The following is a 27,057-nucleotide window of genomic DNA, read 5'->3' on the forward strand; positions in this document are numbered from 1 at the left end:
TCCCGCCGCGCCGCCAGGGGGCAGTGCGGCCCCCGCGGGGGCTGCCGGGAGCTGTAGTCACGTGGGCCCGCCGGCTCCCCATGGTAACGGCGGCGGCGGGCCCGGGCGGGCGGTGAGTATGGCGGCCCTGCCGCTCCCGGAGCGGGGCATTGCTCCCGTCTGCCTCTCTGGGCTGCACCCTCGTAGTTCCCCCTCAGGGCGTAGGGCCCTTGTTGCCCCCGGCCCCTCCGCCCGGTAGCCGTGCCCGAGGAGGCGCCTCGCTCCGGCCCGGGCGCCCTCGCCGGGCCCGCCGTGGTCGTGCCCGGTGACCCCGTGGGGCCGGGCGCGGTGCGGGAGCGCTCTGTGCGGGACGCGCTGGGCTTGGCGGCCTGGGCGGCGCTCCGGCGCCGGGATAGAGCATCTCGGTAGCACCTTCGGCGTCAAAGGCTTTCACTTGGAGAAGTGAGACACAGCAGCGAGCGGCAGGGAGGAAGGGCTGGCTCCCCAGCCACCCACGGCCCCAGAGTGTCTCTCCAACCTTACTCGGAGTATAAAGATGGAGCTGGGATCGGCCAGGCCCGGGTGGGGTGCCGGGACATCTTGGCTGTCCATCCTTTCATTGGGGTCTTGGCTTGGCTGCTCTTGTGTTGTAAAAAGGAGCCGTTGAGTCTGAAAGATGAAAGAGGTGAGTTGAGACAAGCCCGAAGTATTTCCTGAATGCCTCCAGGGTTTGGTCAGGGAGTGAGGAGTGAAGGTGTGGGGAAGCCCTGTGGCACTGTGCCAGCCTGCTGTGCAGCTGGGCTGCGGCTGTCTCATGGGAGGCAGAGTTCTGCCCCACAGCTACACATCAAAACCCTGCCTACCTGACCCCTTGAGGCTTGTCTTTCTTATTGTGGTGTTCTCCTCGTGGAATGGGCAGATGACATCTAGTGACTCCTGGATAGTTTGGGGGAATTTACAGTGGATTGTTTGCCTTATTATAGTTTTATAGAATAATAGTTCCACAAATCTTACTGTTTGTACTCAGCAGATAGTAGCCTTTGTCTTTCTTTTTGTTGCTTTCTTGCTGCAGTTGTTTTGTGTTAGGTAAAGTTTGTTGATGACAATTGCCCCCTCCCACACCTCAGTGGAGGGGTCCTTCTCAGGACAGCAGGGATTGCATTTCAAGGAGAGCTGAGGGGACAAATGTCACCATCCCCACAGAACAGCGCCTGCGTGGAGATGTCAGATCACTGACAGGCTGGGGGCATTGGCTGCTGTACCAGCCTGGCTGGGTGCCACTCCTTGACATTTCCCAGGTTCCTGCCATGCATCAAGTCTGGGAGTATTTGGCAGCTTCTCACCTTGAGTCTGTTTCTTCTTCACTCCTGAGCCCTGAGAAATTGCTGTATGGAGTGAGGGTTTTGCAGTGGCTTCAGAATGACTTTTCCCAGACCTGTCAGGATATGGAAGAGTCCTCAGCACATACTGAAGGACAAATCTGGAACCTTTTCTTCCAATTGCAGTTATGTTTCAGTATAAAGTATCAAGAACAGAAGGAGGACTAAGGAATTATGTGTTTTGAACTAATTTGGTAGTTCTTGTCTCCTTGCTATGTGTTGATATTTTATGTTTGTTTCACTCACTCCAAATCCTCCACTTTTATTTTTCTACTAAATGCCAGTCTGTCTAAGATCAGATGGAGCTCTGCTGACTGCCCTCAGATCCTACACTGGTGGCCAAACTATTCCCAGGTCTTGCCATGTAATTCTCTTTTCTCCCATCATGAAGCTCAGTTGAAAATGCTGTCCCTTCAGTTTGGATCTTCAGGAATGGACTGTAGACCTTCTTGATGAAAGGATGTTAAACAACTCATGGTTTAGCTTGCTGCTTTTAACCCAGACTTGTTTCTCCACTCTTGTTTATGCTGCAGTACAACTGCTTCTGTTGCCCATGTGATAAAAAAGTACAAATCGGGTGGGAGCAAGGGCAGGCACTTAGCAGCTTCAGTGCTGGGGAAACAGAGCTGCGTGATCTGCTGTTACTGTGCACTGCATCTGCTTCAGGGTCTGGGGAGTCTGCCAGGGAGAAAAGTTGATATCCTTTGATACTCCATGCTCTGCCCTTTGCTGTGGCCCCTGCACTGTCTGCTCACAGCCAGGTCAGCCCTTCTGGGGTGAGCACTGAGCCAGCCCTTTATTTTAAGTGTCCTTGGTGCACTCAAGCTATAGCCTTGGATTTTCTGCCTGCTGTGCCAGAGCTCCTCACCTCATCTGGCAGCTGTGCTTCAATGCCCTTAGAGTGGTGGGAAGGTCCCTTGTGAAGTCAAACACGTGAGCCTTCAGTCCCCAGCCCACTCTGTGTGCATGGACAGAGGCATTTGCTACAGCACAGGGTGAGATGGTGGCTGGATTGCAGCTCTCCCATGGCTTGCTCCAGCATCCTGCTGTCCCTGAGGTCTGCCTCCACCTTGGGAAGAGGAGCACACACCTGAGCTACTCTATTTTTCTTGCAGGGCAGTGCTCTGCTTAAGTAAAGGGTTGTTTCAGGCAGCCATACACTCCTCGTACTTCCTCTATTCAGTGTGGAGTTCAGCACCACAGCTGATGAATGAAAACAACCAGCCCTGGCACAAATGTAATTGTGGGATGCAGGTGGAATTTGCTGATGCATCCTCACAGAGGCTGATTTCTCAACCTCTGTTTTTTTGTTTTGGTGTTGTTTTTTTTTTTTTTTTTTTTTTATTTTTTTTTCTTTTTTTTTTTAACCTGAGTGGCCAAGCAAAAACTTGACATCTTGATTGGGACAGAAATTGGTTGTCATCCTCTGGATTTGCACACAAAATGTGGTTCTAAAAGTATGATAATGAAGCTGAGAGGGAGCAGTGATGCTTAATTGTGTGGCAAAGCAGCACACCAGGGTGATGCACCCAGCAGCATTTCTGCAGTGGCCCAGCTGCCTCTGAGCTGTATCCTCATGGACAAATTGTGGCCAGCAACACCCTCTGCCCGTCAGCTTGAACTAGCTGGTGGCCTCAGGTGCTTTGGCTTGGTGTGTGACTGTCCTTGAGGCCACTAGTTTCTTGGAGCTGATGTAGGGGAGGGAGGGTTGTTTCCATGCTGTTGAAACACAATAAACTATGAGCTGTTGGTGCACTTTTAGGCACTCAGTTGGTTTCAGATCAATGTTGTTGATCTTGTTCAAAGTTTTAAATTTTTTGAAGGGATACAAACCCTTATTTTTAAATGCATATTTGTTTTAAAACCCATTTGTTTTGCATTGTTGTTAACTTGCTTGTTCAAGCTTTAATCAAAAATCCCAGAGTTGCAAGTGAGGAACTTGGTGTAAACTCGGGTCTTGTTTAGAAAAAGATGTTATCCTTTCTAATAATAAAGAACGGAACTGAATATGCACCCTGGGATGACATAGAAAACAATAGCAATTGCAGTTGTCTAATCTGTCCTCCTTGTGATTTTAAGCTGTGTGTGACTGACAACACATTATCAGGTCAGCTTGCAGTGCATACATTTACAAGCTCTTTTTAAGTGTGTCACCAAGCTGCAAACTGGGTGACACACTTAAAATGTGTCCAATTTTTTGTCCAAATGTTTGTCCACAGCCAAACTCTTCTAACAGTGGGATGATGTGCATACCTGGGCTCTTGAGGTCTTGTCCTTTCCTGTTTGGAACAGGACTGTGAGGAGTTCCATGCTGCCATTAGAGGAACACATGCTGCAGCGGGGCTCAGGCTGGAAGAAAGGATTTTGCCTGATGCATACTGGGGTGCACAGAGGCTGGGGCACATGTTGGCCCTGTGCTTTTGTGATGGCACATTTGTACAGGCTGTGGCAGGGCTCCAGCTGACGTCCCAACACTTGTGAGCAAGCTGTGTGGCAATAAAAGGTGCTGGCAGAATAATTGCAAGCAAGTGCAGCTGTACAGTCATTCCAACAGTGTCCAACAGTGACAGCTTTGGCCTCTGTGTTGTGTGTCAATAAGTCCAAGCCAAAATCCATTAATTACTTGGTTGGGTTTGAATTCCAGCCTAGCCAGTTCACCCAAGGCTTTTCCTAGCTTGTGTTTCTACAATAAAATTTCAAAATTTTATTGCCATTGTGAGATGAAGAATAGACTCCGGCTCCTTTCTCATAAAGTTGGGTTGGCAGAACTAGAGATTGCATCAAGCTGTGAACTTTTTCCATCCTAAAACTCCAGCTGAATTAAACATAAAGGGAAAACTTACCTGCTGGTAACCAGCAGGGATTTACTCTGTGGCAGGTGACGTTGTTCCTGCCCAGAGCTACAGAGATGTGGCAGCTGCTGTCCTGTTGTGACCACAGCCTGGCATGTGAAGGTGCCTTCCTCCATCTCCATCAGGTTTCCTGGATGCTCAGCAGCTGCTTTGTCAAGCTGTCCTTGCAGTAAGGACGGGAGACAGTTTTCAGGTGAACATTAGAGTTGGCTGTGCTGGCATGCAGGAGGTGTGAATGGGGGGACAGACAGGCAGCATGGACTGGTGCTATCAGTCTGGATGCATCCTGACCTGCCTCCTGTGAGGGCATCTTCCTTTTATCCTTCGTGCCCCTCCTGCCCCTATCTCTGAACTCCTGTGTCTCCACAGGGAAACAGTGACGATGACTAGCTGTTGGCCATGCTAGGCCTTACCTGAAAGCTGTACTAAAGTCCCTGCAGCTTTCTTATGCAGCCACTGCTTCCTGCACACCCCTCCCCTGTGCCAGCCCAGAGGCTTCTGCAACTCCATGACAAAACTGCTCCAGAGAGGGGCAAGATCAGCACATCTTTGCTGCTATGGGGCTGTGTTCCAGGCACTGTTAGCTAAGGCTGTGCTATGGCCAGACCTCCACCCTGGCAGCCACAGCTGTCAGCAGCACCCCCACATCTGTGTCAGTCACATCTGTGCTACCGTTGTCACTTACTCCAGATCAGGGTCACACAGGGCTTCTGCTGGCATTTTTACACCTGTGTATAAGCTGACTGTAAGATTCACGGCCCTTGTTACAGCTTCATTAGGCCACATCACTTTTATTTTTACAGCAAGATGATCCACTGATAGCTGTAAAGCCGGGTGGAGATGAGGTACAGATGGCTTTCACTTCAGGCAGGTTTTACAAGGTCATTCACAGCCGTGTGAGAGTGCAGGCAATGGCCAAACTGGCAGCTAAGGTGGTGGTGCCACAATGACAGACTCTCTAACCAGGAACACTCATTCTCCTTGGATTTTAATTTGCTCTTTAACACCTATGTTCACTGGTGTGCTAGGGTCACTGTGTTCCAAGTGTGCTTGTGAGCTGGGGGAGCTGCATGAGCCAAAGCAAGCTTCACTCCCTTGTTTACTGGTGGAAATTTGAGCTGGGCAGGTGGCGGCATCTGAGCCACTGCTTCTTCGCTCTGTGCTAATCGCTGTGAATGTCACAACACAGCCTGGTTTGCTGCTGGAGGCAGATTGGGTAGCAATGGAATAGTGTTGTACATCTCAGTTGTGGAATTCTCTTCTCTGGGGCTTGGAGCCCCTCTGGGCTGCAGCTCCCATGTGGATGCAGGTGCCCTGTCCTCATCAGGAGTTCTCAGCTTGACTGTACCAGTATTAACAAGCAATGCAGCTATATGGATGTTGAATGGACTTGGCACTTTCCATATTTCCTTGCAGAGCTTGCCAGGGTAGCAGCTCTCCTCGAGGATGTGTAGCCCCTATGGGATACTGCATGGGATGTTCCATCTCCTACATTCTCTGGCTGTGATGCTGCTGACCTGGAGATTGGAGCTGATTTACAGGTTGAGAAGGTCTGGCAGGTGTAGATCTGTCTGACCCAGCCCTGTGATGGTGTGAGCTGCTGTGATGGTGCTACAGAGCAACCTCAGGGTCTCCAAGCTACACTTTAACTGCTGCATCTGAGGCTTGTCTTTCAGGTGAGAGTGTGTATGTGTATGGCAAGAAGAGTGTGATGCTTGATTCACTGTTTATCCTTTTTATACTCTTTTTTTTTTTTTTTTTTAACATGCAAGCGTGTGAGAGCTGGAAGGTGGAAGAACCAGCCAGCCTGCTTGGAATACAAATTCCTATCACAGCTGTATCCAGGGGCCCTCCAGGCATGTGTTAAAGCAATAACTAGCTAGTGGTTTGTTTTCTCTTTTCCCTTCTCCTCAGGCAAGAGGATGTTGCAGGTATGGTGTAATAATTCATTCTGGGAAGATTCAGGACACTTATATCTGCAGCTCTGTGGTATGCTAGTTTGGTCTTTGTGGGAGACTTTTCTGAAGGACTGCAGTAGGGAGAAATGTATGTGCACAGTACTACCAATCTCTGCTAGAAACAGAGGTGTTGATGTTAGAACAGCCCTGCATTTGATTCTTGCTGCCTTCTCAGTCCTGAGCTCTATAGGAAGCCTTTAACTCTCACTAAGCTTTTCTACAAGAGTGAGAAGCATGTTCCTTTTAAAAGCAAGGACTGAGGTTCTCATGTAGTTGTGTAATGTACTGAGCTGAAGCTTTAAGAAGCAGGGAGAAAAAATAAGCAGATGTTTTGGCATTTGTAGTGGAGTCAGGAGGCTGATGTTGGAGACACAGAGCTCTAGGAGTGGGCTCCAGCTGCCATGTGGATCCCGGACAGCCAGCCTCTTGTTCCAGACAGGGTGACTGTGCTGGAGCTGCTACCCCGTGGCCCTGGCTGGTAGTCAGGCACCTGTGTGTGTTTGCAGGGTACAAGCTTTCCTGCAGATGGCTCTCTTTACATTGTTCTTTGCATCCTCTGGTTTCATGTGAGATGCCAGCCATTCTTTGACTTGGTCTCAAGAAACTCTTAGTGAGCTCAGTAAATGGGAGATGTGTTTTTTCATCCTGCAGCTCACCCTGCTTTCCTCATAAGTGTTAGGCTGGGTGCTGTGCCCTGCCAGGACAACAGTGTCTTTCATGCTGTACTTTTGTTTCAGGCCAGCAAAGATGCTGCTGTAGATGACTGACTGTGCCTCAAGGGCTATGGCTCTACATGGCGTCTGCAGGACCAGACCATGCTAATCTGGGCCCCAAACAGCAGAAGAGCATTGGGCTGGAGTCAGGCAGCCTTCGGGCAGAAAGACCTCAGCCGTGCTGGCCCTGGCACCTCACTCAGCAGCAGGCAAAACCCGTCTGGAATTTAGAGAAGAGATATGCGAGTGCTTTCCAGGATCGTGCTTTCCAGGATCGCATCCTGCTGCCCTCAGGGATCCCTCTGCAGCAGTCCTGCTTCTTGTGCTCACCATCACTATGCCATGCACAGCCCACTGAAGACAGCCTCCAAAGCCCTCCAGACACTGGCTCTGCCACAGGAAGGGTGATGTCTTCCCTGCTGATGAAGCCCTGCCTGGTGGCAGAGGAGCGCTCTGTAGCTGGGGTCAAAGGCTCTGCCCTCAGCTCAGGTCAGCAGGCTGCCAGCTTCTGTAGGCCAGTGCTCAATAATAACTCCTTCCTACAGCCAAGCAGTGCTAAAGTGCCTTTTCTGCAGCCACTGAAGATGAAAAAGGTAGAAAACACCCCGGGTTTTCCTGCTGCTTCATGGTCCCACTCCAGGGACAGTAGAGACACCTTCCCTAGCAGCCTGCTCAACAGGGCAGTGATGAACAGCAGTGTTGTGTCAGAGGAAAACAAGATCCCCTCCCGTACCCCTGTGGCAAGCAGTGCGATCCTCAGGAAGGATCAGTGCTCATTGGAGGATGCTAAGGGGAGACTTCACAGCTCAAAAGAGAAGGAACAGGAGAAGAGCCTCTTGATGGCTGTGCAGCAGCTACCTAGTCAGGCTGCCACACACAGAGACTTTGGGTGCCGAGTCAAAAGTTCTGGCCTTATGAATGTGGGCAGCCTGTCAAACCAGAACAGCAGGAGGGGGCAGCATGCTGGAGTGCAGATCACCCAGAAAGAAACCATTGCTCCCCTGAACTTGGAGCTGGGGAGCCATTGCCTTAACAGCAACTCGAGCCTTATGGGCACCTGTGATGCTGCTGCCCGCACTGAGCGGATCAGTGTCTGTCCCTTGGCCTCGAGTGCTGGCACTCCTGACTACAGCACCGGCTGCTGTCTCGTGGGTATGCTGAGCCCTCTGTGTGCTGGGGACCACCTGGCACGAACAGAGCCTCTGCACTTTGCTGCCATCTCTGAAGTGGCAGCACAGGTGTCCACCATCCAACTGGAAGAAGAAGAGAAACGGGCCCAGGCTGTGGTCTCAGGAAAGCTTAAGTAAGTAGAGGCAGGAGGAGGAGGGAGGTTGTGGCAGGATGTGCAAGGCTGGCTTGTTGTGTCTGCATGTGTTGGGAGAGGATGCACTGTGGGTAGTACAAGGTGGCCATAAGGATAACCATGGGCTATGTCCATGAGCAAAACCCAACTGCAGCATCCTAGTGGGTGGGACCTTCCTGCAAGTCCCAGCTTGACATAGGCACTCGGGATGGCTCCAAGCTGTTCCCACCTTCTCCTTCAACCACAGCACAGAATTACTGTGTGGCATTTCTAGTTTGTTCTCCTCAGCTGGGGGCCCTGCCTGCAGTAGAAAGCTCTCCACATATGTTGAATGAAACCTGCGGTTGAACCAGGCCTTCCTAGTCAGAGACATAGGTTCATAAAAGAACACAGAGCTAATACAGGATAGAGAGGGTGTGAGGACATGAAGCTCTTGCTCTCCTGCTGGGAGAGGGTGTCCTTTTTCCTCTTCTTTCTAGCTGCTCTGGAACATGTTCCTTCTCAGCACAGTCTGGGGCCTCTCCATCTTGCTAGCTTGGGATGAGTGCTTGTACATCAGCACTGGAGAGGGCAGTGCCCTCATTCTCCTGCCCACATTATCTCATGCTGCCTCATGGGCTTCTGGGTTTTTGGCCCCAGAAAACATGTGCCAATCCTTTGATGTGATGTCCTTTGTCCCAGTGCTACTGCTGAGAAGTCACTGCTGGAGCTGAGCCATCCCCAGGATGAAGCAGAGGAAGAACTTCCTGATGGCCTGGATGAGAGCTGCAGTCAAGAGGAGTATGAGGACAGTGAGTGCTGGTACCTCAGGGAAGGCTGTGCTCCATGCCTCAATGTGGGGAGTGCAAGAGCTGTCTGGGACCTGGGCGTCAGCACAGCTTCTCTCCTGTCTTACATTCATGCTTTCATTTCAGGATGTACTGAACCCAAAAATGATGTAACAGCAAGGAGGAACTGCATGGGTTCTTTCTGGGAGCAAGCTAGGGCTCACCACTGTCCTTCTCCAGAACTTACCCATCTCCTCTCTGTGCAGGGCTGTCAGCTCCCCTCCCTTCCCTTTTTTGCCAACCCCAATTGGTGGGCAAAAGCCAGAATCCAAGGATTTGGGGTAGCTGGCTGTCAGCATTTGTTTCCTCTCTTCTCTCCCTAACTCTGTGTTCATTCACTCTTCACAGAGACAAAACTTGTTTGTTTCCTCCTGCAGGTGACTCAGATGCATCCTCTGATGCCGATGTGTTGTCCAGCAGCTCTGTGATTCCTGTGTCCAGGTTAGTAGCTATAAACAGTGCACTGAACTTGGTGTTTTTTTCCCAGACTTGTCCCAGGACCTGAGGGAATGGCTTGAAGTTGTGTCAGGGGTGGTTCCGGTTGCATATTAGAGAAAGGATCTTCACCAGAGCGTGGCTGGGCACTGGAACAGGCTCCCTAGGAAGTGGCCACAGCACCAAGCCTGACAGAGTTCAGGAAGCATTTGGACAATGCTCTCAGGCACATGGTGTCACTGTTGGGAATGGTATTGTGCAGGCCAGGGAGCTGGACTTGATGATCCATGTGGGTCCCTTCAAACTCAGCATATTCTGTGATTCTGTGATTCTGTCATCTTTGCCCTCCATGGGTACAGAGGAGATGGTAGCATGTGGGGTAAAGGAGTGAAGGTAGGATCAAATGTCCCAGCCAAAGCCTTGCTACCCTGCAGGCTAGAACTATTTATTTTGCTACAGGCAGCAGCCTGTAAAGTGCTAAGGGTGCATACCCTGCAGCAAAACAGGGGTCTTAATTTCACTGGCACTGACAGTTGCCGAGTTAGGTTTACTGGATTAAATTGTGCTTTTGCAGTGTCATTGCCCAGCAGATGAAGCAGAGTGGAGGTGTCCTGGGCCAGAGACTGCAAAAGCTCCTTGGAGTTTCATGTCTCAGCAAAGCATCCTAGAAACAAGTCCTGGAGCCTGGGTTTTTCTTTAACTTTTGGGAGAATCTTTGTTTGGAGAGCATTGGTCAGCCCATGGTCATTTGAACCCTTCCTTCATGACTCCGGGTTATACCTTTGTTGGACCTGTTTTTGCCCATCCAGCAGTGGGAGCTGGTCTTGCACCAGGGCTGCCTCAGGCTTTGCTGTCTGCCTGATAACTTGCTGCCTCCCATCATGTCATCACTAATCTGGGAAACAAGCAAGGCTTTCTGTGAGGAAGTGTTGAGCCTTAGGGTGCGGCAGGGCTCTGGGTATGCACATGTGGTTGTGAAAGTCCTGCAAAAGTGATGTAAACTGGCCCAGCAGCTGTTTCTGGCAGGATGTGTCTGGTTGGCCTCTGGGGCAGATGGGGGAAGCAGTGCTTGGGCTAAATGCCTCTTGCAGCAAGGAGGGAGGAGTGTTGTGCAGGCTGTGTACTGGCCTGGCCTTGAAACCTTTGCAGCTTTCTCCTGCCCTCAGTTTGCATGGGCAAAATTAGTTTTGTGCCGAAGAATGTTAACCGATATAATCCTTTGCCAATTAATAAACTTTTAATTATTGATTTCAGTACTGAAAAGAAAAAAAAAAATCAACCAACCAAGGACTTCGATAAAACACCTCTTCTTCCCTCAGCCTGGTCTCCAATTCTTTTGCAACACGCTACACTCAGTCTCTTCAGTGAGGCAAGGGGTGGCCCGAAAGATTGGCAATAGTGTGTTGTAGTTCCTTTCCTTTTGTTGCTCTTTGTTCCTTATTGGATTGCTCTGGTGTGGCTTCTTCCACTGGCTACAGTGGCATATATTTGAATATATGTTCATTGCAAACCCTACCTTTCACTTCTTCAGAACCTTAATAGAAACATTACAAATTCTATCCCTCCTTCCAGGTATTGGGGCTTGCTGTGGTAAGGAGTACATATAGTGGGTAAAACCCTATTGTTCTTCCCTGCAACACAGCAAAACTATGAGGGTTGGTTGCAACAGTTAAATAATATGTATTAGAATCTCCACCCCTTGTTCCCTTGTACTAGGTTATAGGGTTTGTCATGTAAAAGACTCCATTCATTGTTCCAGAAAATCACAAACCCCACAGTGGGTATTTGGCATGTACATTCATTGCAGACTCATCCCCTCATTGCTGCAGACTGAGTCACTGACCCTAGTGCCGTTGCTTGCACCACATTGCAATGATGGTGCAAATTCCTGATACTAGATTAAGGCTCCTTCTGGCTTCCCTCTTCCTTTGTTACTTTTCACTTTTAGCCAGCTGCCTACTGCTTCATCTTTCTTAGGAATTGCATTGAATGCCTGGCCCAGCCTGCTGAGGCTCAAGACAAAGTGCTCAAACCAGCTCTTGTCTGCAGTTTATTCCCTAATGTGCCTCCAACTATCTACTTCAGTACTCGGGATGAGACAGGTGAGCCAGGGGCTGTTGCACAAGGTAAGAGTGGCCAGCCCATTATTAGGGAGCAAGTGGTGCCAGCACACAGCCTGGAGCTGGCTGGCAATGGCTTCCCTTAACCCTTCCCATAATGAGACCCAACACTGCTGTGAGACCCAAATAACTGCAGTAAACTGTGTTACTTCCATTGTCTGGAGCATGACTCAGGCTGCCACTAAATGTTCCAGTGTCCTGGATCTCCCCCAGCTGTGGAGTCTTCTGCTCCATGACAGTTCTGCAATGAAGGCCGTGCACCCTTGTCTACAGGCCTGGTGCCTGTACAGCAAACCATAACAATTTTGCAGCTGTAGTAAATCCAAGTATTGTGTTTGTTTTCCTTCAGTCTTTAACTTTTTGCCTTCCTAGTGGAGAAGCTGCCTTGGGAGCAGAGGAAACTGCTGCGATGGAAAATGTGCAGACTCACACCTAACATAGTGAAGCAAACTATTGGCAGGTCCCACTTCAGAGTTAGCAAAAGTAAGTTGGGAGGCAACATTGTGTCCTTCCTTGCCTCCAGGGCGTGGGCACAAGAAGCCAGAATGCCTGCAAAGATCAGAGCAGAAGCAATCCAGGCTTGGCACTGCAAGATGCTGGGTTCACGTTTTTGTCTGTCTGACCTGCAGTGTCCAAGGTCTGTGGGTCCCAGCAGGGCCTGATCTCCCTCTTGGCCTGTTCCTGGCATAGAGCACAAAGGCTTGCTCCTGGGCTGTCAGGAACTGAGGTGGATGTGAGGCAGGCTTGCTCTGGCTTGCCATTGTGAGTAGGTTGGCCCTCATGTAGTGCCAGGCCCAGCACTGCTGCTCCTTGTCCCCATGTACTGAAGAGGAAGGCATCTTCTCTGACCATAGCCAGAGTTCTCAGGGTTGGGAATCTTGTCCTTGAAGAGATGTGTAGGAGAAGCACTGAGCATTTGCAGCTATGATCCATACTCTGGAATGCGATCTCCTGAAAGTATTTATTGGACTCCTGCATGTATCAGGAGACATCTGCACATTCTGTTTTGGGACTATAATGAGGCATGGAGGGCAGAGGAAGCCCTAAGAAGTTATGGCACACCTACCTGTCCCTCAGCAGCACAGCATTCATTAGCCAACTCTTTAATTTGCCAGCTGTAATGCAGAGAAGTCAGGATGCTGGGGAATTAAAGGCATTCCTTTGACCCTGTATCTGTTCAGGTCCTTGCAACCAGTCATATCTGAAACAATATGACCCACTTGGTTAACAGGATGCCACTCAGCCCTTTGGCAGCTTTGCAATAGTGAGTATGAGTGCTTTGTGCTACAGCTGTGCAGCATCCTGCTAGCCCAAGGAGATGGGGTGCTGAGGGTTGAGAGGGTGTTATGGGTGGCAGGGCACTCAGTCATGGGCTTTTCTGTTTTTTCCTGCAGAAAGCAGTGACTGGCTGGGTTGCTGGGGCCACCACATGAAATCCCCTGGCTTCAAAGCCATCAGGGAGCACCAAAAGGTAGGGGCTGTTTTTTACTGACCTGCTTCATGTGCGCAGAGAGTGTGTTGGAAGCAGTTTGGGTGCCCCTCTCCTCAGGGTCAAGTGTTTGCTGTGCAAACTGTCCTTGCAGTGTCCTTTCCAGAACTGGGAGAGGAGTCCAAGAGACAGGCATAGCTAGATGAGCATTTCTGCTGTGAGGGTGGCTCTTGTACATACTGAAGCTGTAGCCAAATTGTGTTTATTTGTGAGCTTCTATAAATTCAGTCATTGCTGCTTAAAGCAGTGCAGCTGTCCTTCTTGTAGAAATGAGTGGTAGGTACAGTGCCCTCACTGCCAGTGCAGCGAAGGGCATGTACCTTACTCTGATGACAGAGGAGGAGTCAGGTGTGGCTCATGGCTTGAGAACCTGCGAGGGACCAAAGGTTTGGTGTCTGTCACAAGTACATGCCTGTTCTGAAGAGCTGTGATGCTCTAAATGAGGCAGTTTGTCCATGCAAAGCTTCAGGAATAGGTGGAATAAGTTTGGGTGCAATCTTGGGAGGGGAGCAAAGACTGTTACCCTGCACTGTATTCAGAAAGGATGTATCCTCTGCCAAGGTAGCAGGAAGGGGTGGGCAAGGAGTTGGGGAAGAAGAGAGATCTCATAGCATCTGTGTTCCTTTCCAGCTAAACCACTTCCCTGGTTCATTTCAAATTGGAAGGAAGGACCGTCTGTGGCGCAACCTGTTAAAGATGCAGGCTCGCTGTGGGAAAAAGGAGTTTAATTTCTTCCCTCAATCCTTCATCCTGCCCCAGGACATCAGATTACTCAGGAAAGCATGGGAGGAAGGAGCTAGCCGACAGAAATGGATTGTGAAACCAGTAGGTGTAAAGCAGAACTCAATCCTCTGCCATTTTGTTAGTGTAGGGAGAAGATCTGATCCTTTCTTGTTTGTGTTTTGTAGCCAGCATCAGCAAGAGGCATTGGTATCCAGGTCATCCACAAATGGAGCCAGCTCCCCAAAAGGAGACCACTGCTAGTACAGAGGTGAGTGAATATAAAATCCAGGTTGACCCACAGCCCGAGACCTCTTAGTGTCTTGTATCTCTGGCCAATTCTGGGCACCTGCCACTGTGTGGCAAAACAGAAGTACCTGATTTGCATCAGGAGACTTCTCTGGAGACTGCCTGGTTGTCCTGCTGCTGGAAGTTTGGCTCTGCAGCTAGGCTTACTGGAGTGCTGCTGTCTCTATGTAGGTATTTGAGGTCTCAGACACAACTTGGTTTCATGAGCTTTCTGAAGCTTCTGTCTGGCAGGTGGACAGTTTCAGCTCTGCTGTGATCCAGCTCCCACTGCTCTATACTCTGGGGTTTGGCATGTTTGGAGACAAACAAACCTTATCCAGTTCACACAAGCACAGTGGGAAGAGAAGTCCCAGGGAAGAGGTGGCAGTTGTTAAAGATTTGTTCTTATCCAAGTCAGAATGGTTCAGTAAGAGCTTCAGTGCACGTAGATGTTAGTCAAAGGATTTTCTTGAAATAACAGAGTTTTCAGTCTCCTCCCCTTCTGCAGAAAAGTGGAATAAGTTATCTTGATTTGAAGTTGCTTTCTGGGAAGATTCTTGTGAGGGCAGGAAAACTGCAGTGTTTGGCAGACAGGGAACTGGTGTTCTTGCTTGCTAGTTCTCCCTGTCCATTTTCCATGCAAAGAGATAAACCTCCCTGTGGAAAATCATGAACTTCACAGATGAATAATCAAATGATTTGGATTAAAATACCCAACTGTTTCTTCTTACTGTACAAAACCATCTGTGGTGTACTGCATGTCTTAGATGTTCCTGAAAATTGTGATCAGCGTTGTGGGTGTGGAAGAGCTACTGTGCCTTAAAACTGAAAAAAATCTCTTCAAAATGGAACTGAGCTGAAGGAAACACTGCTTTTGAGCTGCAGGAGCTCCTTGTGAATGGAAGAGTTTATCTCATTTTGTCTGTGATGTGATTGACTTGGAAATGCTGTGCAAAAAGGCTTCTGCATTGACCCCTTGTTTTGCCAGGGCTTCTGAACTGGGGGTTCGAGATGTTCCTGCATGTGAAAATCCTAACCCTTATGTGCTTACTTCCCTCTGCAGATATCTGCACAAGCCCTACCTCATTGGTGGGAAGAAGTTTGACCTTAGGATCTATGTTTACGTCACCTGCTATGATCCTCTCAGGGTCTACCTCTTCAAGGATGGATTGGTTCGCTTTGCCAGCTGCAAGTAGGTTGTGCAGGAGTGGTGCTGGGGGCTGCCTTGGTGCCCAGGTATCTGTGGCTGTAGTACCCATCTTGGCTGGGGCAGGAAGGAGTCAACCCCTATAAGGGTGATGCTTAAAGCATCTTGCTTGTTTAAGAGGCAGTGTGGAAACACATGAGGTCGCTGCAGGTGACTGTTGAAAGGGAGTGTGAGAGGATGCTGCCTACATTCAACCTTCCCAATGAAAGATCAGCTCAGTGTAAAGCAGTTCTTGAAATATTTGCAGTTCTTGAAATTGTCTGTGCTTCATTCTGCATAAAATCTGGCGCACCAGAAACTGAGACATTTCTTCCAGTTTTCATTGTATTGCCTCAGGCTGTTGGAGTTCCATCAGTGCTTCTGCTCACTGATACTCTGGCTTTTATTTCTTGAAGATATACTGGGAGGGTGGGATTGCATGCCACTGTCCCAAGACAGCCTGTTCTGTCTCATGTTTTGTTCCATTAGCTCTGGGCCTGTGGGGACAGAGAGCTGCAGGTAGAGGGCTGGTGGATGGCTGAGAGTGGTCTGAGATGAGAACAAAGTCTGTGCCTGCCTCATGGACCTGGGGACAGCCACTTCGGTCTTGGGCAGCTTGTGTTCCTCTTGCCTTCTCCAGGTACTCCTCCTCAATGGAGAGCCTCAGCAACAAGTTCATGCACTTGACCAACTACAGTGTGAACAAGAAGAACACAGAGTACAAATCCAACTCGGATGAGACTGCTTGTCAGGGACATAAATGGTAGGTGCTGCTTTTAGGGTACGAGGCAGCTCTTTTTATTTCCCATTAAGTCAGATTTTTTTCAGTATTCTTACCCAAAACTTGAACTTGCCTTCTGTGTCATCTGCTCTCACTTGGGAAACTGAAAGAACGGAGTGATTTTAGCATGAGTTAGTGTCAATGGAATCTGGATGGTCTCCCTGACTTGTGACTCATCCTGTCTATTGCTGCTTGAGCTGTAAGAGCTGTTCGTCCTGCCTGTGTTTGTGCCATTCCCTGCTTCCCATGCTGCACTCATCTCTGCTCATTCATCCTGTTCCCCTATTCTGGGGGTGATGGGATGTGGTTAAAGCAGAATCTGATTGGTTTTTGTTAGATATTGAATGGGTGATGCTTAAATTGGCTAGATGGGAGCTTCTGCCCATCTCATTCTTGACTTCGCTGTGGAGGCAGAGAAGGGGACAACCCTGGCTCGGAACTGTTAATTTATGCCACTCAGTGGGAACAGGAGCAGTGGTGCCATTTCTAGGCCTTTGGGAGGAGGGCTGCAATTTTGCAGGAGTTCCCATTCCTTGCTGTCCCATGGGTGAATGGATGCAAACCCCAGAAACTTGTCTCTGATTCCATGGTAGTGTTTGAACCCTTTTAAAAATAGTGCAGGATAGAGTTCTCAATTCTCAGCCTGGGCAGAGCTACCGCACTTCAAAGGGAGTTGCAGAAGGTGTTTTGCTTTGGCCAGATTACTTAGACCTGGACCTGCTCCACAGTGGTCTCTTCCTCCACTGGGACTTTTAGCAGGGTCTGCTGCCTCTCAGCAGTTACAATTGTGGGGAGGTGGGATTGTGTGGGCTTCCCATACTTGCATGCAAGTCAACGCTGGCTGCTCCTGTGTTAAAGATAAGTGTGGCTGTAATCCACTCCATCTTCTATGCAGGAAGCATGACCTTTGGATTCCTGGCCATTAGCCACATGGTCTCACTTGAGAAATATCTCAGCATCCTTGGCTCAGTGTCAGAGTAGTTTGCAGCACTCAGTGTGGTGTGGGAAACTCCTGTAAAAAGCATAGATGCTCCTCCATACCATGTTGTTACCACATTTTTCAGAAGTTCTTTTCATCCGTGAAGCCTCAGAGAAGTGGCTTTAGCTAAAACATTTTTGGGGTCTTGTTGGATTCCTGCTGAGCTGCTTTGCAGTGCTGCGGGGGAAGGCCTGCAGGAAGGGGAGGTTTGCTGAGGACATGGAGGGGGAGGGAAGAGAAGATCTGGGCCTGACTTACCTTGCTCATGTGCTAATTTGGGACTGTGCTGAGAGAAGTCTATGACAGATTCATGTTCCTATTAGCTTGGGCCTTCAAAACCAGGGGCCAGGCTGGGGAGAGCAGTAAATAGGAACGGAGAGGTTTGAAGATGTCAGGAGGATTGCCATGCCAGGGAAGAGTGCTGTCAGGGTTCCTCTCTGTTGATTTCACCACCAGCAGCAAGGGGCTACATGTTGGAATCTGAAATGGGAGAAATTCTGAGAACTTTGGGCCTGTAAGCCAAAGCCTAAAATTAAACACAGGATTTGATCTGAGACCTTGGGAAAAGCTTCCAAACTTAAGTGCTAGAAGCGAGAATGTAGATTTATAATTTGCAACAGAGACATATTAAACTAAGTGGAAGAAAATGCAGAGTTTTAGAGTTTAGTGTAAGTTTGTATCTTAGCATGATTGGCTAAGAAAGCTTACACTGTAATGAGTCCATAAGACAAAATATTTAAAAATTAGGTCAAAAACATAAATATCCTTGTTAGCAGTGTTTTATTAGTCAATAAATCCTTAAAAGGTCTTGTAACTTGGGGTCTTGTGACCTTGTAAACCATGCAGTAAAGATGTGAACCAAACTCACCCTTCCTACCTATGTAGAAGATAAAAAAAATAAAGCACATCATCTAAAACAACTGAAAAATCCCATCTCTAACTCATTCAAAATTCTTTCAAAAATCCCCACAGTTATGGAGCTACCTCCTTTGCTTTCTCTCTCACAGGGCACTCAAAGCTCTCTGGAGTTACCTGACCCAGAAGGGAGTTAATAGTGAGGCCATCTGGGAGAAGATTAAGGACATTGTTATCAAAACCATCATTGCGTGAGTCTTGGCACCCTTTGCTCTGTGTGTCTGTGAGGTGCACCTTGGCCCTTTTGACTGTCCAGTCCCTTCTCAGCCTGGTCCTTTTGCTCTTAACTGAAATGGTATCGGTGCTGTTGGCTTTGATATTTCTCTGCAGATCCCTCCTTTCATCCTGTTACTTATGCTCCTGCTACAGTAGCTGCAGTGGGTAAATAGATCTTACATTTCCCTGACCTGCCTGAAGGCCTGGAAGTTGCAGTGTACCCAAAATTGCCTAGCTTGCCACCTGCTTCCCTGCTTTGCCTGGGAGCCTGAGAGAATGGTCCCTGGTGCAGGTTAAATATTGTATTCAGAGGTGGATGCTACCTGACACAGCAGGGATGCTCAAGATGCAGTGCTGGATCCATAGGTGGTGAGGCAGCAGCAACACACAGGCCTGTGTTGGTCCCTCAGCCCACCTGCTCCTGCAGCACGTGGCTGCATTACACTTCCAGAACTGCCAACACGTGCTGTGAACAGCCAGAGCTCTGCTGTTTGTCTGACTGCTGGAAACAAGCATTTTTTTCTTGGCTTGCAGTTCTGAGCCCTACGTGAACAGCCTGGTGAAGATGTACGTGCGCCGGCCGTATTGTTGCCATGAGCTGTTTGGGTTTGATATCATGCTGGATGAAAACCTCAAGCCCTGGATCTTAGAAGTCAACATTTCCCCAAGGTAAAGCATATTCTGAGCCACAGCAGAGTGGATAATGGCCTTTTACTACAAAGTGAGTTCGGCTTGCAATGTCCCCTGTAGCCTGTGCTGTAAGATCATGGGCTTTGAAGCCTCCCTCACCAGATTGCAGGAATCAAAGCCCTCCCTCTCTGTGAAAGCAACATTAATCTGCAGTTCAGAAATCATTTCTGGGCATGCTCCAGCTAGAGCCAGGGAAAAGTGTGTTAAAAAAGGAAGGCAAGGAGGGATGTGTCTTTTACAGAACGGGTGATGGCAGAGATTTCTTTGCGTGGGCAGAAGCAGTCAGCAGTTCCATTGCCTCGTGCACCATTCTTTACTTCCTGACCGCATCCGGCCTTGTGTCAGCTGTGCAGGCAGGGCAGGAGATGCAGTGTAACAGAGCCCCTCCTGTCTGTGAGAGTGGGTGGGCACGAGCTGTACACAGAGCCATCCATGTACACATGGATCTGGGGATGGATTTGTCTGTTTCTAGCAAACTTGGGAAGAGATGGAAAAATTAACTATTTCTGATAAGAAGCACCCCCCCTTCAAAGAGCTTTTGTCAGGATTTTTCTCTTGGTGTCTTACTGCTGCTTTCACGAGGCAAGGGACAGGCTGGTGTTTGTGTCTCAGTCAGTGATAACCCAGGGATTGATCTTGGGGCCATGGGGTTCAACACCTCCATTCTAGCACTCAGGCTGCTATGATGCTTCCTGTCTGCAGCCTCCACTCCAACTCCCCACTGGATGTGAGCATCAAGGGCCAGATGATTCGGGACCTCCTCAACCTCGCTGGTTTTGTTCTGCCCAGCATGGACAGTGTGGCTTCAAGGACACAGACAAGAAGTGGCTCTACCTACAGGTTATCCCCCTTCTCTGTTGGAGAAGCAGGCATTTTTCTTGAGGGATTTCATCTGGTGGGGCTGCTTGGAGCCCAGCAAATGCTGGCTTTTAGCTGTTGAGAGCCTGTGCTTGCTGGTGCTTCAGCCATGGGTCCAAAGAACTTGCCTGCTTGCCTGAGTATCTGGTTCCTATGGTCTCATCAAGGCAGATAGATTTATGCCATCTCTGCAGGTCCATAGCTGGAAGTGAGGCAATTGTAATGACAATGTAATTTGTGCTTGCTCTGCAGTTAGTCAAGTTGTGCTCTCTTGTCCTTCCCTCTGCCAGAACTAATATGATGCTAAGTTTCACTGCCTCTCTGTTTGCTTGGAGTACTGGCTGGCTCTGTTGGGGCTGGATCCACTTACCCTCTGACTTACCAGAACTGACATGCTGCTGCCTGGAGCAAGAGAAGCACCTGTTATTTTTCAAATGCTGGAGTGATCAGTTCTTTAGGCAGGACTGCAGGTGTCACATATTGCCAACCTATGGGTGGAGGTGTGCACAGTCTTACTTCGCAGCTAATGTGGCTGTTTTTTGCAGAATGCTAATTCCTGGGTGTGTGTCCAGTCAGGCCCCTAAGACTTCTGTGCTTCACCACAGCTAAGGGTTATCCTGGTTTCAAACCTGATGGCTGGAAGGAAACCAGTCTGTTCCCTGCAGCAGAGTGGCTGCTGGCCGTATGTCATTGAAGGATCAGCTTGCTGGGTTAAGCACCAGCATGCAGTGATGTGTGGGCATGCCAAAAGATGGGACTCTTGCCCTCTGAGTGCCTTCAGTGGAGAAGCTTGGAACATGGGTCTGTTCCAGATGGGGAGCTCTCACCAGCTCATCTGCGGTGCTTTGATCACATGCTGGTTTGCCACTTCCAGTGGAAGTGCTGAAGGGCAGGTGTCTTCAGAACGACCTGCAGGGGATTAAATGGATCCTTAACATGGTTCAGATGATGCATTACCAGATTTCTTGCATCCAGAGGCAAGCTTGTTTAACTGTATTTCCTGCCCTGGGAAGCATATGAAGGGGTATTTTTGCATATGGACAGAATTCCAGTAGATCTGCATGTTCCCAAGCACCATGCAGCACAGACTCAAGGTTCTGCTCTCACTGTTTGGATCTGCACACAACTGATAAGTTTTGCAGCAGCAGAAAAAAAAGCTATATTAATAGATGGGTTAAAAGGTTTTCAACAAATATCTCCCAGATTCTGGCATCTCCAAATAGTTCAGTTGGCACTTAGAATAAATGGTTGCTGGTCAGGTAGTACAAAAGGCCAGGACTTCCCGTGGCATGTGGCTATAACTGAGTCCTGAGAGTACTTCGATATTGCCAGAGGAAGTTTTTGATCTAAGAATTCTCTTCTTCTTTGTATGGTACCAGTACCGGATACTTGTACCCCCGTCCCTGTTCTTGCAGTTAGGAAACTGTGTTCCAAGTAGGATGTAAATATGAGATCCCACCAGGCTTCATGTTCTGTGAATCACATCGTGGTGTGTCTTTGACTCTCTTGCATCCTGTGTGAGTGTGAGGTGATGGCTCCCCTTTTGGGTGAAGGAACACTGAAATGCCTCAGTGAGGGGCTGGCAGAGTCCTCCCAGTTTCCCTCACCACATCCTTCCCAGGATCTGTGCTGGTGCACAAGGCACTGGTCTCAGAACTAATGAAATCCTTGGAGAAAGTGTTCTCTCCTCCATGTCATTTTCATGCGGGTGTTGTTACTCTCTCAGAAGTTGCTGGGAGCAGCTCTACCATGACAGGACTTTGTCTTCTCCGCTTAAATGCTCTATTATCTCTCTTGTGTCTTCAGTCTGGGCAATGCTTTGAAGGAAAAGTCCAAGCCAATATCTGAGCATTTGAGAGCAGAGAAGATGAAGAAGGCCTATTACCTGATGCAGAAGATACCTGACCAGGTACAAAACAACTCCTTTGTTATTTGCATCATCATGCCAAGCCCACGTCCCAGCCAGTTCCACGTGTCTATCCCTCTTCCCTCTTCAGATTGTGCTCTTCTCTGGAGTCAGCCAGATGATGGGATGCACTTGTGCTCCCGTGGGTTACAAGACAGCTGGTCAGAAATAAACTGGGTTTGCTTAAGCCACAGGCTCACTGACTCATCTGTACATTAAAATAGATGTGTGCTGGGTGTGACACATTACCCACTAGTCCCCAGACAGTGGGGGTCAGTGCCTGATCCTCCTTATGTGTCTGTGCAGCTCTTATTGCCTTTGCCAGCTGAGCCCCATGCTGGGTTAGTAGGGCCACTGCCCATGTGTGTCTCCTGCCAGTGTATGTAAAAGAGGCTGGGCTGCAGAACTGGTGTTCTCTTCAGTTCTGTGCAGTGTTGGTGTCACCATTGAGCCTAGATTCCTTCCACAGTTTCCATGTGGCCTTTGTCCCAAAGATCTCAGACACATGGACACCTGTGCTTGAGAGATGCTTCTCCCTGACCATGGGTTGCTCTTGTCTGCAGGATTTTTATTCTTCTGTCTTGGACATCCTGACTCCAGATGATGTTCGCATCCTGGTGGAGACGGAGGATGAGTATTCCCGGCGCGGGCAGTTCGAGCGGGTGTTCCCCAGCCACATCTCCATGCGGTACCTGCGCTTCTTTGAGCAGCCTCGTTACTTTAACATCCTGGTGACCCAGTGGGAGCTCAAATACTACTTGAATAGACACAAAGGTAACTGCCCTCCAAAGCCTGGCACAGCCACCTGACTCAGGCAGGCTGCCTGCCAGCAGTCGTGGGAGATTTCTGAGCTACACATGTTGAGGGGGAGCTGCCTGCCTGCATACTAACCCCTAGGAAATGTGTTACCTTCCCAGACTGCTTCAAATATCACAAAAAGCTTATTCTGACTTGATGAGAGGTGAGGACTGTTCTGGCACACACAGCACCAGCACTTGTAGATGCCCTAGGCATCAAGCAGACTGAGATTTTGCCTTCAACCTGTAGTTTTGGACTCTTACTGTGTTTCTCTGCTCTCTTTTGGTGGAGAAACAGCTGGATTTGTCAGGCTTCGCTTCTGACAAGTGATCTGTGAAGGAAAAATTGGGCCTATTCCCTGGTCTCCTGCAGCTTTCTAATTGATGAAAAACAGTCAGCGTACAAATGGAAATTTTTCCTAAACACTAGAAATCTAGGTAACATTTCCATCCTTTTAGGACACAATTCTGTATTTCAATAAAAACCATTATCCTTTAATGAAGCATAGCTGGGCTGGACCAATTCCTTTTCACCCAGGGTTGCCTCTATCAGGGCAGCAGTATAAACTGTTTGGGGGAGAGAGTCAGTGAGGTCTAGCATGAAGGGTTAGAGAAAATAAAAAGAGACTGTAGCTCAGGGCTTTCCATCCAAAATCTGGTCTAGATGGAGAGGCTTCTGGAGGAGCTGGCCCTGCACTGCAGTGACTGTATGTGTGCTCCTCACCTGGCTATCAAGGAGAGAAAGAAGAAAAATGCTTCTGTCGCTTTTCACTGGTGTTAAAGCAAGTATCAAACGGGTCAGTAACAGTCTTTCACAGAGAGATGGTAACATCATAGCCTTCTCTGGCTGTGTTGTCAGCATGTGTAATCCTTTGCCTCGCTAATATCTTTGCTGGATGATCTTCCATCAACTGGAAGAAAGATTCTGTCATCGTCCTCACTGAAGTGCTGCCCTGAACTTTGTCTCTCAGGCAAGGGTCCTGGTTCAGTGCTCCAGCTTCCCCCAGAAAGCTAGGTGAGCAGATTTCCTCTATCCCATCACTGCTCTTTACCTCTGATCAGAACTCACCCTCCTCCATCCTCTTCCTATTCCTCTGTGTTCTATGTGGCACTCCTCTTTCCCTAGCCTGCAAGATGCAAAGCCCAGGCTGCTGCACAGACCCAGGACAAGACATCTGAGCTGCCCTGCTCCTCTTGGCCCCCAACATGTGGGAGTTTTTTAATGAGGCTCTGGGGCTTGCTGAAAGGTCACCAAGGAACAGGCTTTGGAGAGAAAGGATTTTTCCTGGTATCTTACAGAAAACCACAGTAATGCCAGCTGGACAGCATCAATGGACTAGCCGTTGCTCTGCTGGTTCTTAATTCTCAAGTCACCCTAGCCTTCTGCTATGATCCTAAGGCTCTTAAATAAGAAAACAGAATGGAAGTAGTCCTGGATTTCTCAATATTTTTGGCTTGGCCAAGAGCAGTGTGCTTGGCTGTAGTGGGGACAGCTAGCAGGAAACCCTGGAGGAAGTGAAGCCTGTTCAGTGCAGTTGCTTCAAAATTACCTTGCTGTGCTCTGGAGCACCATGTCTTGTGTGTGGTGAGAGGATTGGTCCCTTCCAGTCACACCAGCGACAATCTCAGCTTGTGCCAGTCTTACCCTCTGACAGGGGTGAAGTCTCAGCCCATCTTGAGCTCTGGATGGATCCCTGTAGGGTGGAGATGATATGCTGGGATGCTGCAGCTGATCAGTGCTGTGCAAGTAGGAGGTTGCCTGAGCTGCCCTCCTCTGGGAAAGGGGTTAATGACAGCAAAGCTGCTCTACATTTGCACAGTGGGAACTTTCACCGGTGCAGCCCAAATCAGGTAACGCTGTTGGCAGACCCTGGGCTCAGGGGGACAGCCAATCTGGTCTAATTCGGCAAATCCTGTGTTGCCCCAGTTTTCCTGTTTCACTGAGTCTGCTGCAAGGAAAGTCTTGGCTCCCTGGGAGGAGGCAAGCACTGCAGCAGCCCACGCACTGATGTTTGCTCGTACAAAGGGTGAACGCCCTTGGTTTACCCCGTGTTTGCTGGCTGGTGCTCAAGCACGTGTTCAAGTAGTTATTGCATAGCATGTTCTATGTGGTCAGTACAGCATATTTGCATGCCCTGAGCTGGGAAAGCTTAACTCTCTGTAAACCTGGCTGTTCATTCTCACTTACTGTCTTCTGTCACTTCTCAGGTCTGGAGCTACTGAAGAACTGGTGTGTCAAAGGGTACCACACTGGGGCAGGGACGGATTTGGCCCAAATGGTGTGTATAACTGTGGGTAAGGTTGGCAGAGAATGGTTGTTTACCTGCACAGAGTTGGGTAGAGCTCCTGCTTGTTCTGCTTCCTCTGGCTCCTGTCTTACCTGTTTGCCTTCTTCCCTCTTTGCCAAGGCCTCCAGGAGTCTCAAGAAACCCATGCTGCCCTATTTCTTACAAACATGAAGTCATGAGCAGTATATTAGATCTGCAAGTATTTTGCATCTGAATATCCTTGGGTGTACTGGGCACAGCCCTACATATTTGGCACCTGTCCTGACCACTCTTCCTCTCTGTGAGGGAGTCGTCTCTGTCACTCCTGTGCCTTACAGCAGAATGTTTCTCTGACAGAAACCCACTCTTGACCTCAAGATGCTCTACTCCCACTTTCAGCAGAGGGATTCATTAGGCAGAGAGCAAAGATTTCTCTGTTTGCTATTCTGGGAACAGTCTGGTGGCAGTGACAATGTGCAGCAGTGAGGCAGCTCTATCTGAAGCTCTCTAGGGCAGCCTATAGCAAAGCACAGCAGGCTTAAGGGATTTTTGCCACTACTTAAATAGCCATTCTGTTGTCTTCCTCTCCTTCCACAGTGGTCATTGCCAAAGTCATTCTTTCTCCAGAAGAGTAGCATTCAATCAAATGGCTTCAGCAAACTGGAACTGGGCAGACTGGGGTGAGTTTGCACTGGCCGTGACGTTCATGGTGTTCATCATGTGGCTTTTGGACTGGTGTCCTGGTAGAAAACTGGCAGCCCAAAAAGAAGCTTTATTAGGAGAGGAGCAGATTGGTTTGCAGGCTCTGAAGCCTCCGCTCTCTGAGGAGCCAACAGATGGAGCTGGCATGATGTCTGTGCAACTGGGCATGTCTCCTTGGCACTGTACACCCATCTTAGATGGGAGTGAAGCTCAGAACAGCCAGATTAGGTGATGCTTGGAGCTGTCATGGTCAGAACATGCTGACAAGATATTTCCCCGCACTGGAACTTGTATCACTTCTGCAGACACTGATGTGGTTAATGGTGAGCAGAGGCTCTCAGCTGCAGCACTGGCTGCGGGAACAGTGAGGTCTCCAGGTCTGTTGCACTCTCCCAGCTTCCCCGAGCAAAGCTGGGCTGCTGACAGCTTCCTGCAGAGGTGGAGGACTGGAGTTTGTCTGGGTGAGACAAAGTGAAGGGGAGGCACACCACTGATCTCTGGCTCTAAGAGAAAGGTCATCACTGTTCTGTGCTGAGGCGAGGATGGAGTTGAGTTTATACACAGACAGGGAGACTAAGCTGTGACCCTGCAGTCCCACTGATACTGGGATACCTGTTGGGGTCAGTGGTACTGCCTAGAATGGGAGATGAAGCAGGTGAGCCTGGCAGCCCTATCTCTGAGTCCATGTGTCATAATGCAGCAGATGATTATTGCACCATGGTTCTTTTGGTCCTTTCTCACTGTCCCTAAGAAATTCAGGATCTCCTTTTTGTTGCAGCACATGCCTCCCTTCAGCTGGTGAGGATCTCACAAGATGCCTGGAGCCCAGCCCTACTCAGAGCATACCTCTCAACAAGTGCACTGATGGAGCCAACCAGAGACCTGCTGGCTGCCTCTCTGACACTGCCCTGGTGATGTGACCAAGCAGCCACTGTCCCTCCCTGGGGACACATCAGCCTACCTCAAATGAAGAGACAGGAGCTGGCTCTTTAGAGCAAGGACTGTGGGAGCCCTTTGCACTGCACACTTGTTTTGGGGATGGTTGTAGAGAGAGATATTTTCCTGGGCAAAGAGGATTTCATTTTCTCAAGGAAGTGGCAAAGCTTGAGGAAGTGGGGGTTTATCTGGCCTTTGCCCTAGACTGTACTAAAAGCCTGACATGGTGGTTTCTTTGCTGTGTGGGAGCTGGCTGAGCCTGCCCTTTCTGTCCTCAGTCAGCACAGGCTGAGCCCTTGTTCGCCTGTGTCTGTGTCCTGAGTTGCTGGCAGCTGAGTCTGCTCTTGCCCTGCTGTAGCCTGTCCCCTGGAGATAAGTCCCCAGTCCTCATGCCTGAGAGGGAGTAAAACTGCCCTGTTTTTTCCTTTCTGAATGTCTGTGCCAACACCCTGGCCTCCCACAGCAACAGGCCCTGCAGGATACCTCAGGCTCGCACATTGCAGCTCCAGAGAGACCACAAGTACCAGTGTGGCTCCAGTTTGTTGTGGGGGCAGTGGGGCTGCTGGGGAGGGAGCATCCTTCTCAAGGCCATTGGCTCTCTGGTGTGCCCTGCAGCATGTGTGCGTGGACTGCAGGCTAGTGCTCTTTTCTTGGGTTTGCGCTCTATTTTCCCTTTGTTTCTCAAGGATTTCTATTAAATTTTAACACTTAACTGCACTCCTGGTTCTCAGTTGCCTTCCTATTCATGACCTTTTTGTATC

The 27,057-nt window shown here is 49.3% G+C and overlaps 1 protein-coding gene across 2 annotated transcripts; it reads left to right on the forward strand.

The window, feature by feature from the left end:
- Positions 1-81: 81 nt before the first annotated feature.
- On the forward strand, positions 82-27,013 carry TTLL4 (tubulin tyrosine ligase like 4). 2 transcript variants are annotated; one of them, XM_021526240.2, is made up of 21 exons: positions 82-112; positions 5,627-5,886; positions 5,983-6,066; positions 6,906-8,184; positions 8,866-8,975; positions 9,389-9,452; positions 11,424-11,548; positions 11,939-12,049; positions 12,961-13,037; positions 13,686-13,880; positions 13,964-14,046; positions 15,127-15,255; positions 15,890-16,012; positions 18,017-18,115; positions 18,675-18,809; positions 19,533-19,670; positions 21,495-21,597; positions 22,158-22,368; positions 24,600-24,670; positions 25,256-25,338; positions 26,139-27,013. In XM_021526240.2, exons 4-21 carry the CDS (start codon positions 6,962-6,964, stop codon positions 26,278-26,280), a joined length of 3,222 nt encoding a protein of 1,073 aa, XP_021381915.2. In that variant the 5' UTR covers positions 82-112; positions 5,627-5,886; positions 5,983-6,066; positions 6,906-6,961; the 3' UTR covers positions 26,281-27,013. The 2 variants fall into 2 exon arrangements, with proteins under 2 accessions (XP_021381915.2, XP_077641100.1); XM_077784974.1 differs by lacking the exons at positions 82-112; positions 5,627-5,886; positions 5,983-6,066 and adding an exon at positions 429-664.
- The last annotated feature ends 44 nt before the right edge of the window (positions 27,014-27,057 follow it).

This window comes from Lonchura striata, chromosome 8 (assembly GCF_046129695.1).
Source record: "Lonchura striata isolate bLonStr1 chromosome 8, bLonStr1.mat, whole genome shotgun sequence".
NCBI lineage: Eukaryota > Metazoa > Chordata > Aves > Passeriformes > Estrildidae > Lonchura > Lonchura striata.

Excerpts from the sequence above, each read along its gene's own strand:
- TTLL4 (XM_021526240.2), top strand. The coding sequence starts at position 6,962 with ATGGCGTCTGCAGGACCAGACCATGCTAATCTGGGCCCCAAACAGCAG. Across the intron at positions 8,976-9,388 it reads TCAAGAGGAGTATGAGGACA|GTGACTCAGATGCATCCTCT; the intron begins GTGAGTGCTGGT and ends TTCCTCCTGCAG. Across the intron at positions 16,013-18,016 it reads GCTTGTCAGGGACATAAATG|GGCACTCAAAGCTCTCTGGA; the intron begins GTAGGTGCTGCT and ends TCTCTCTCACAG.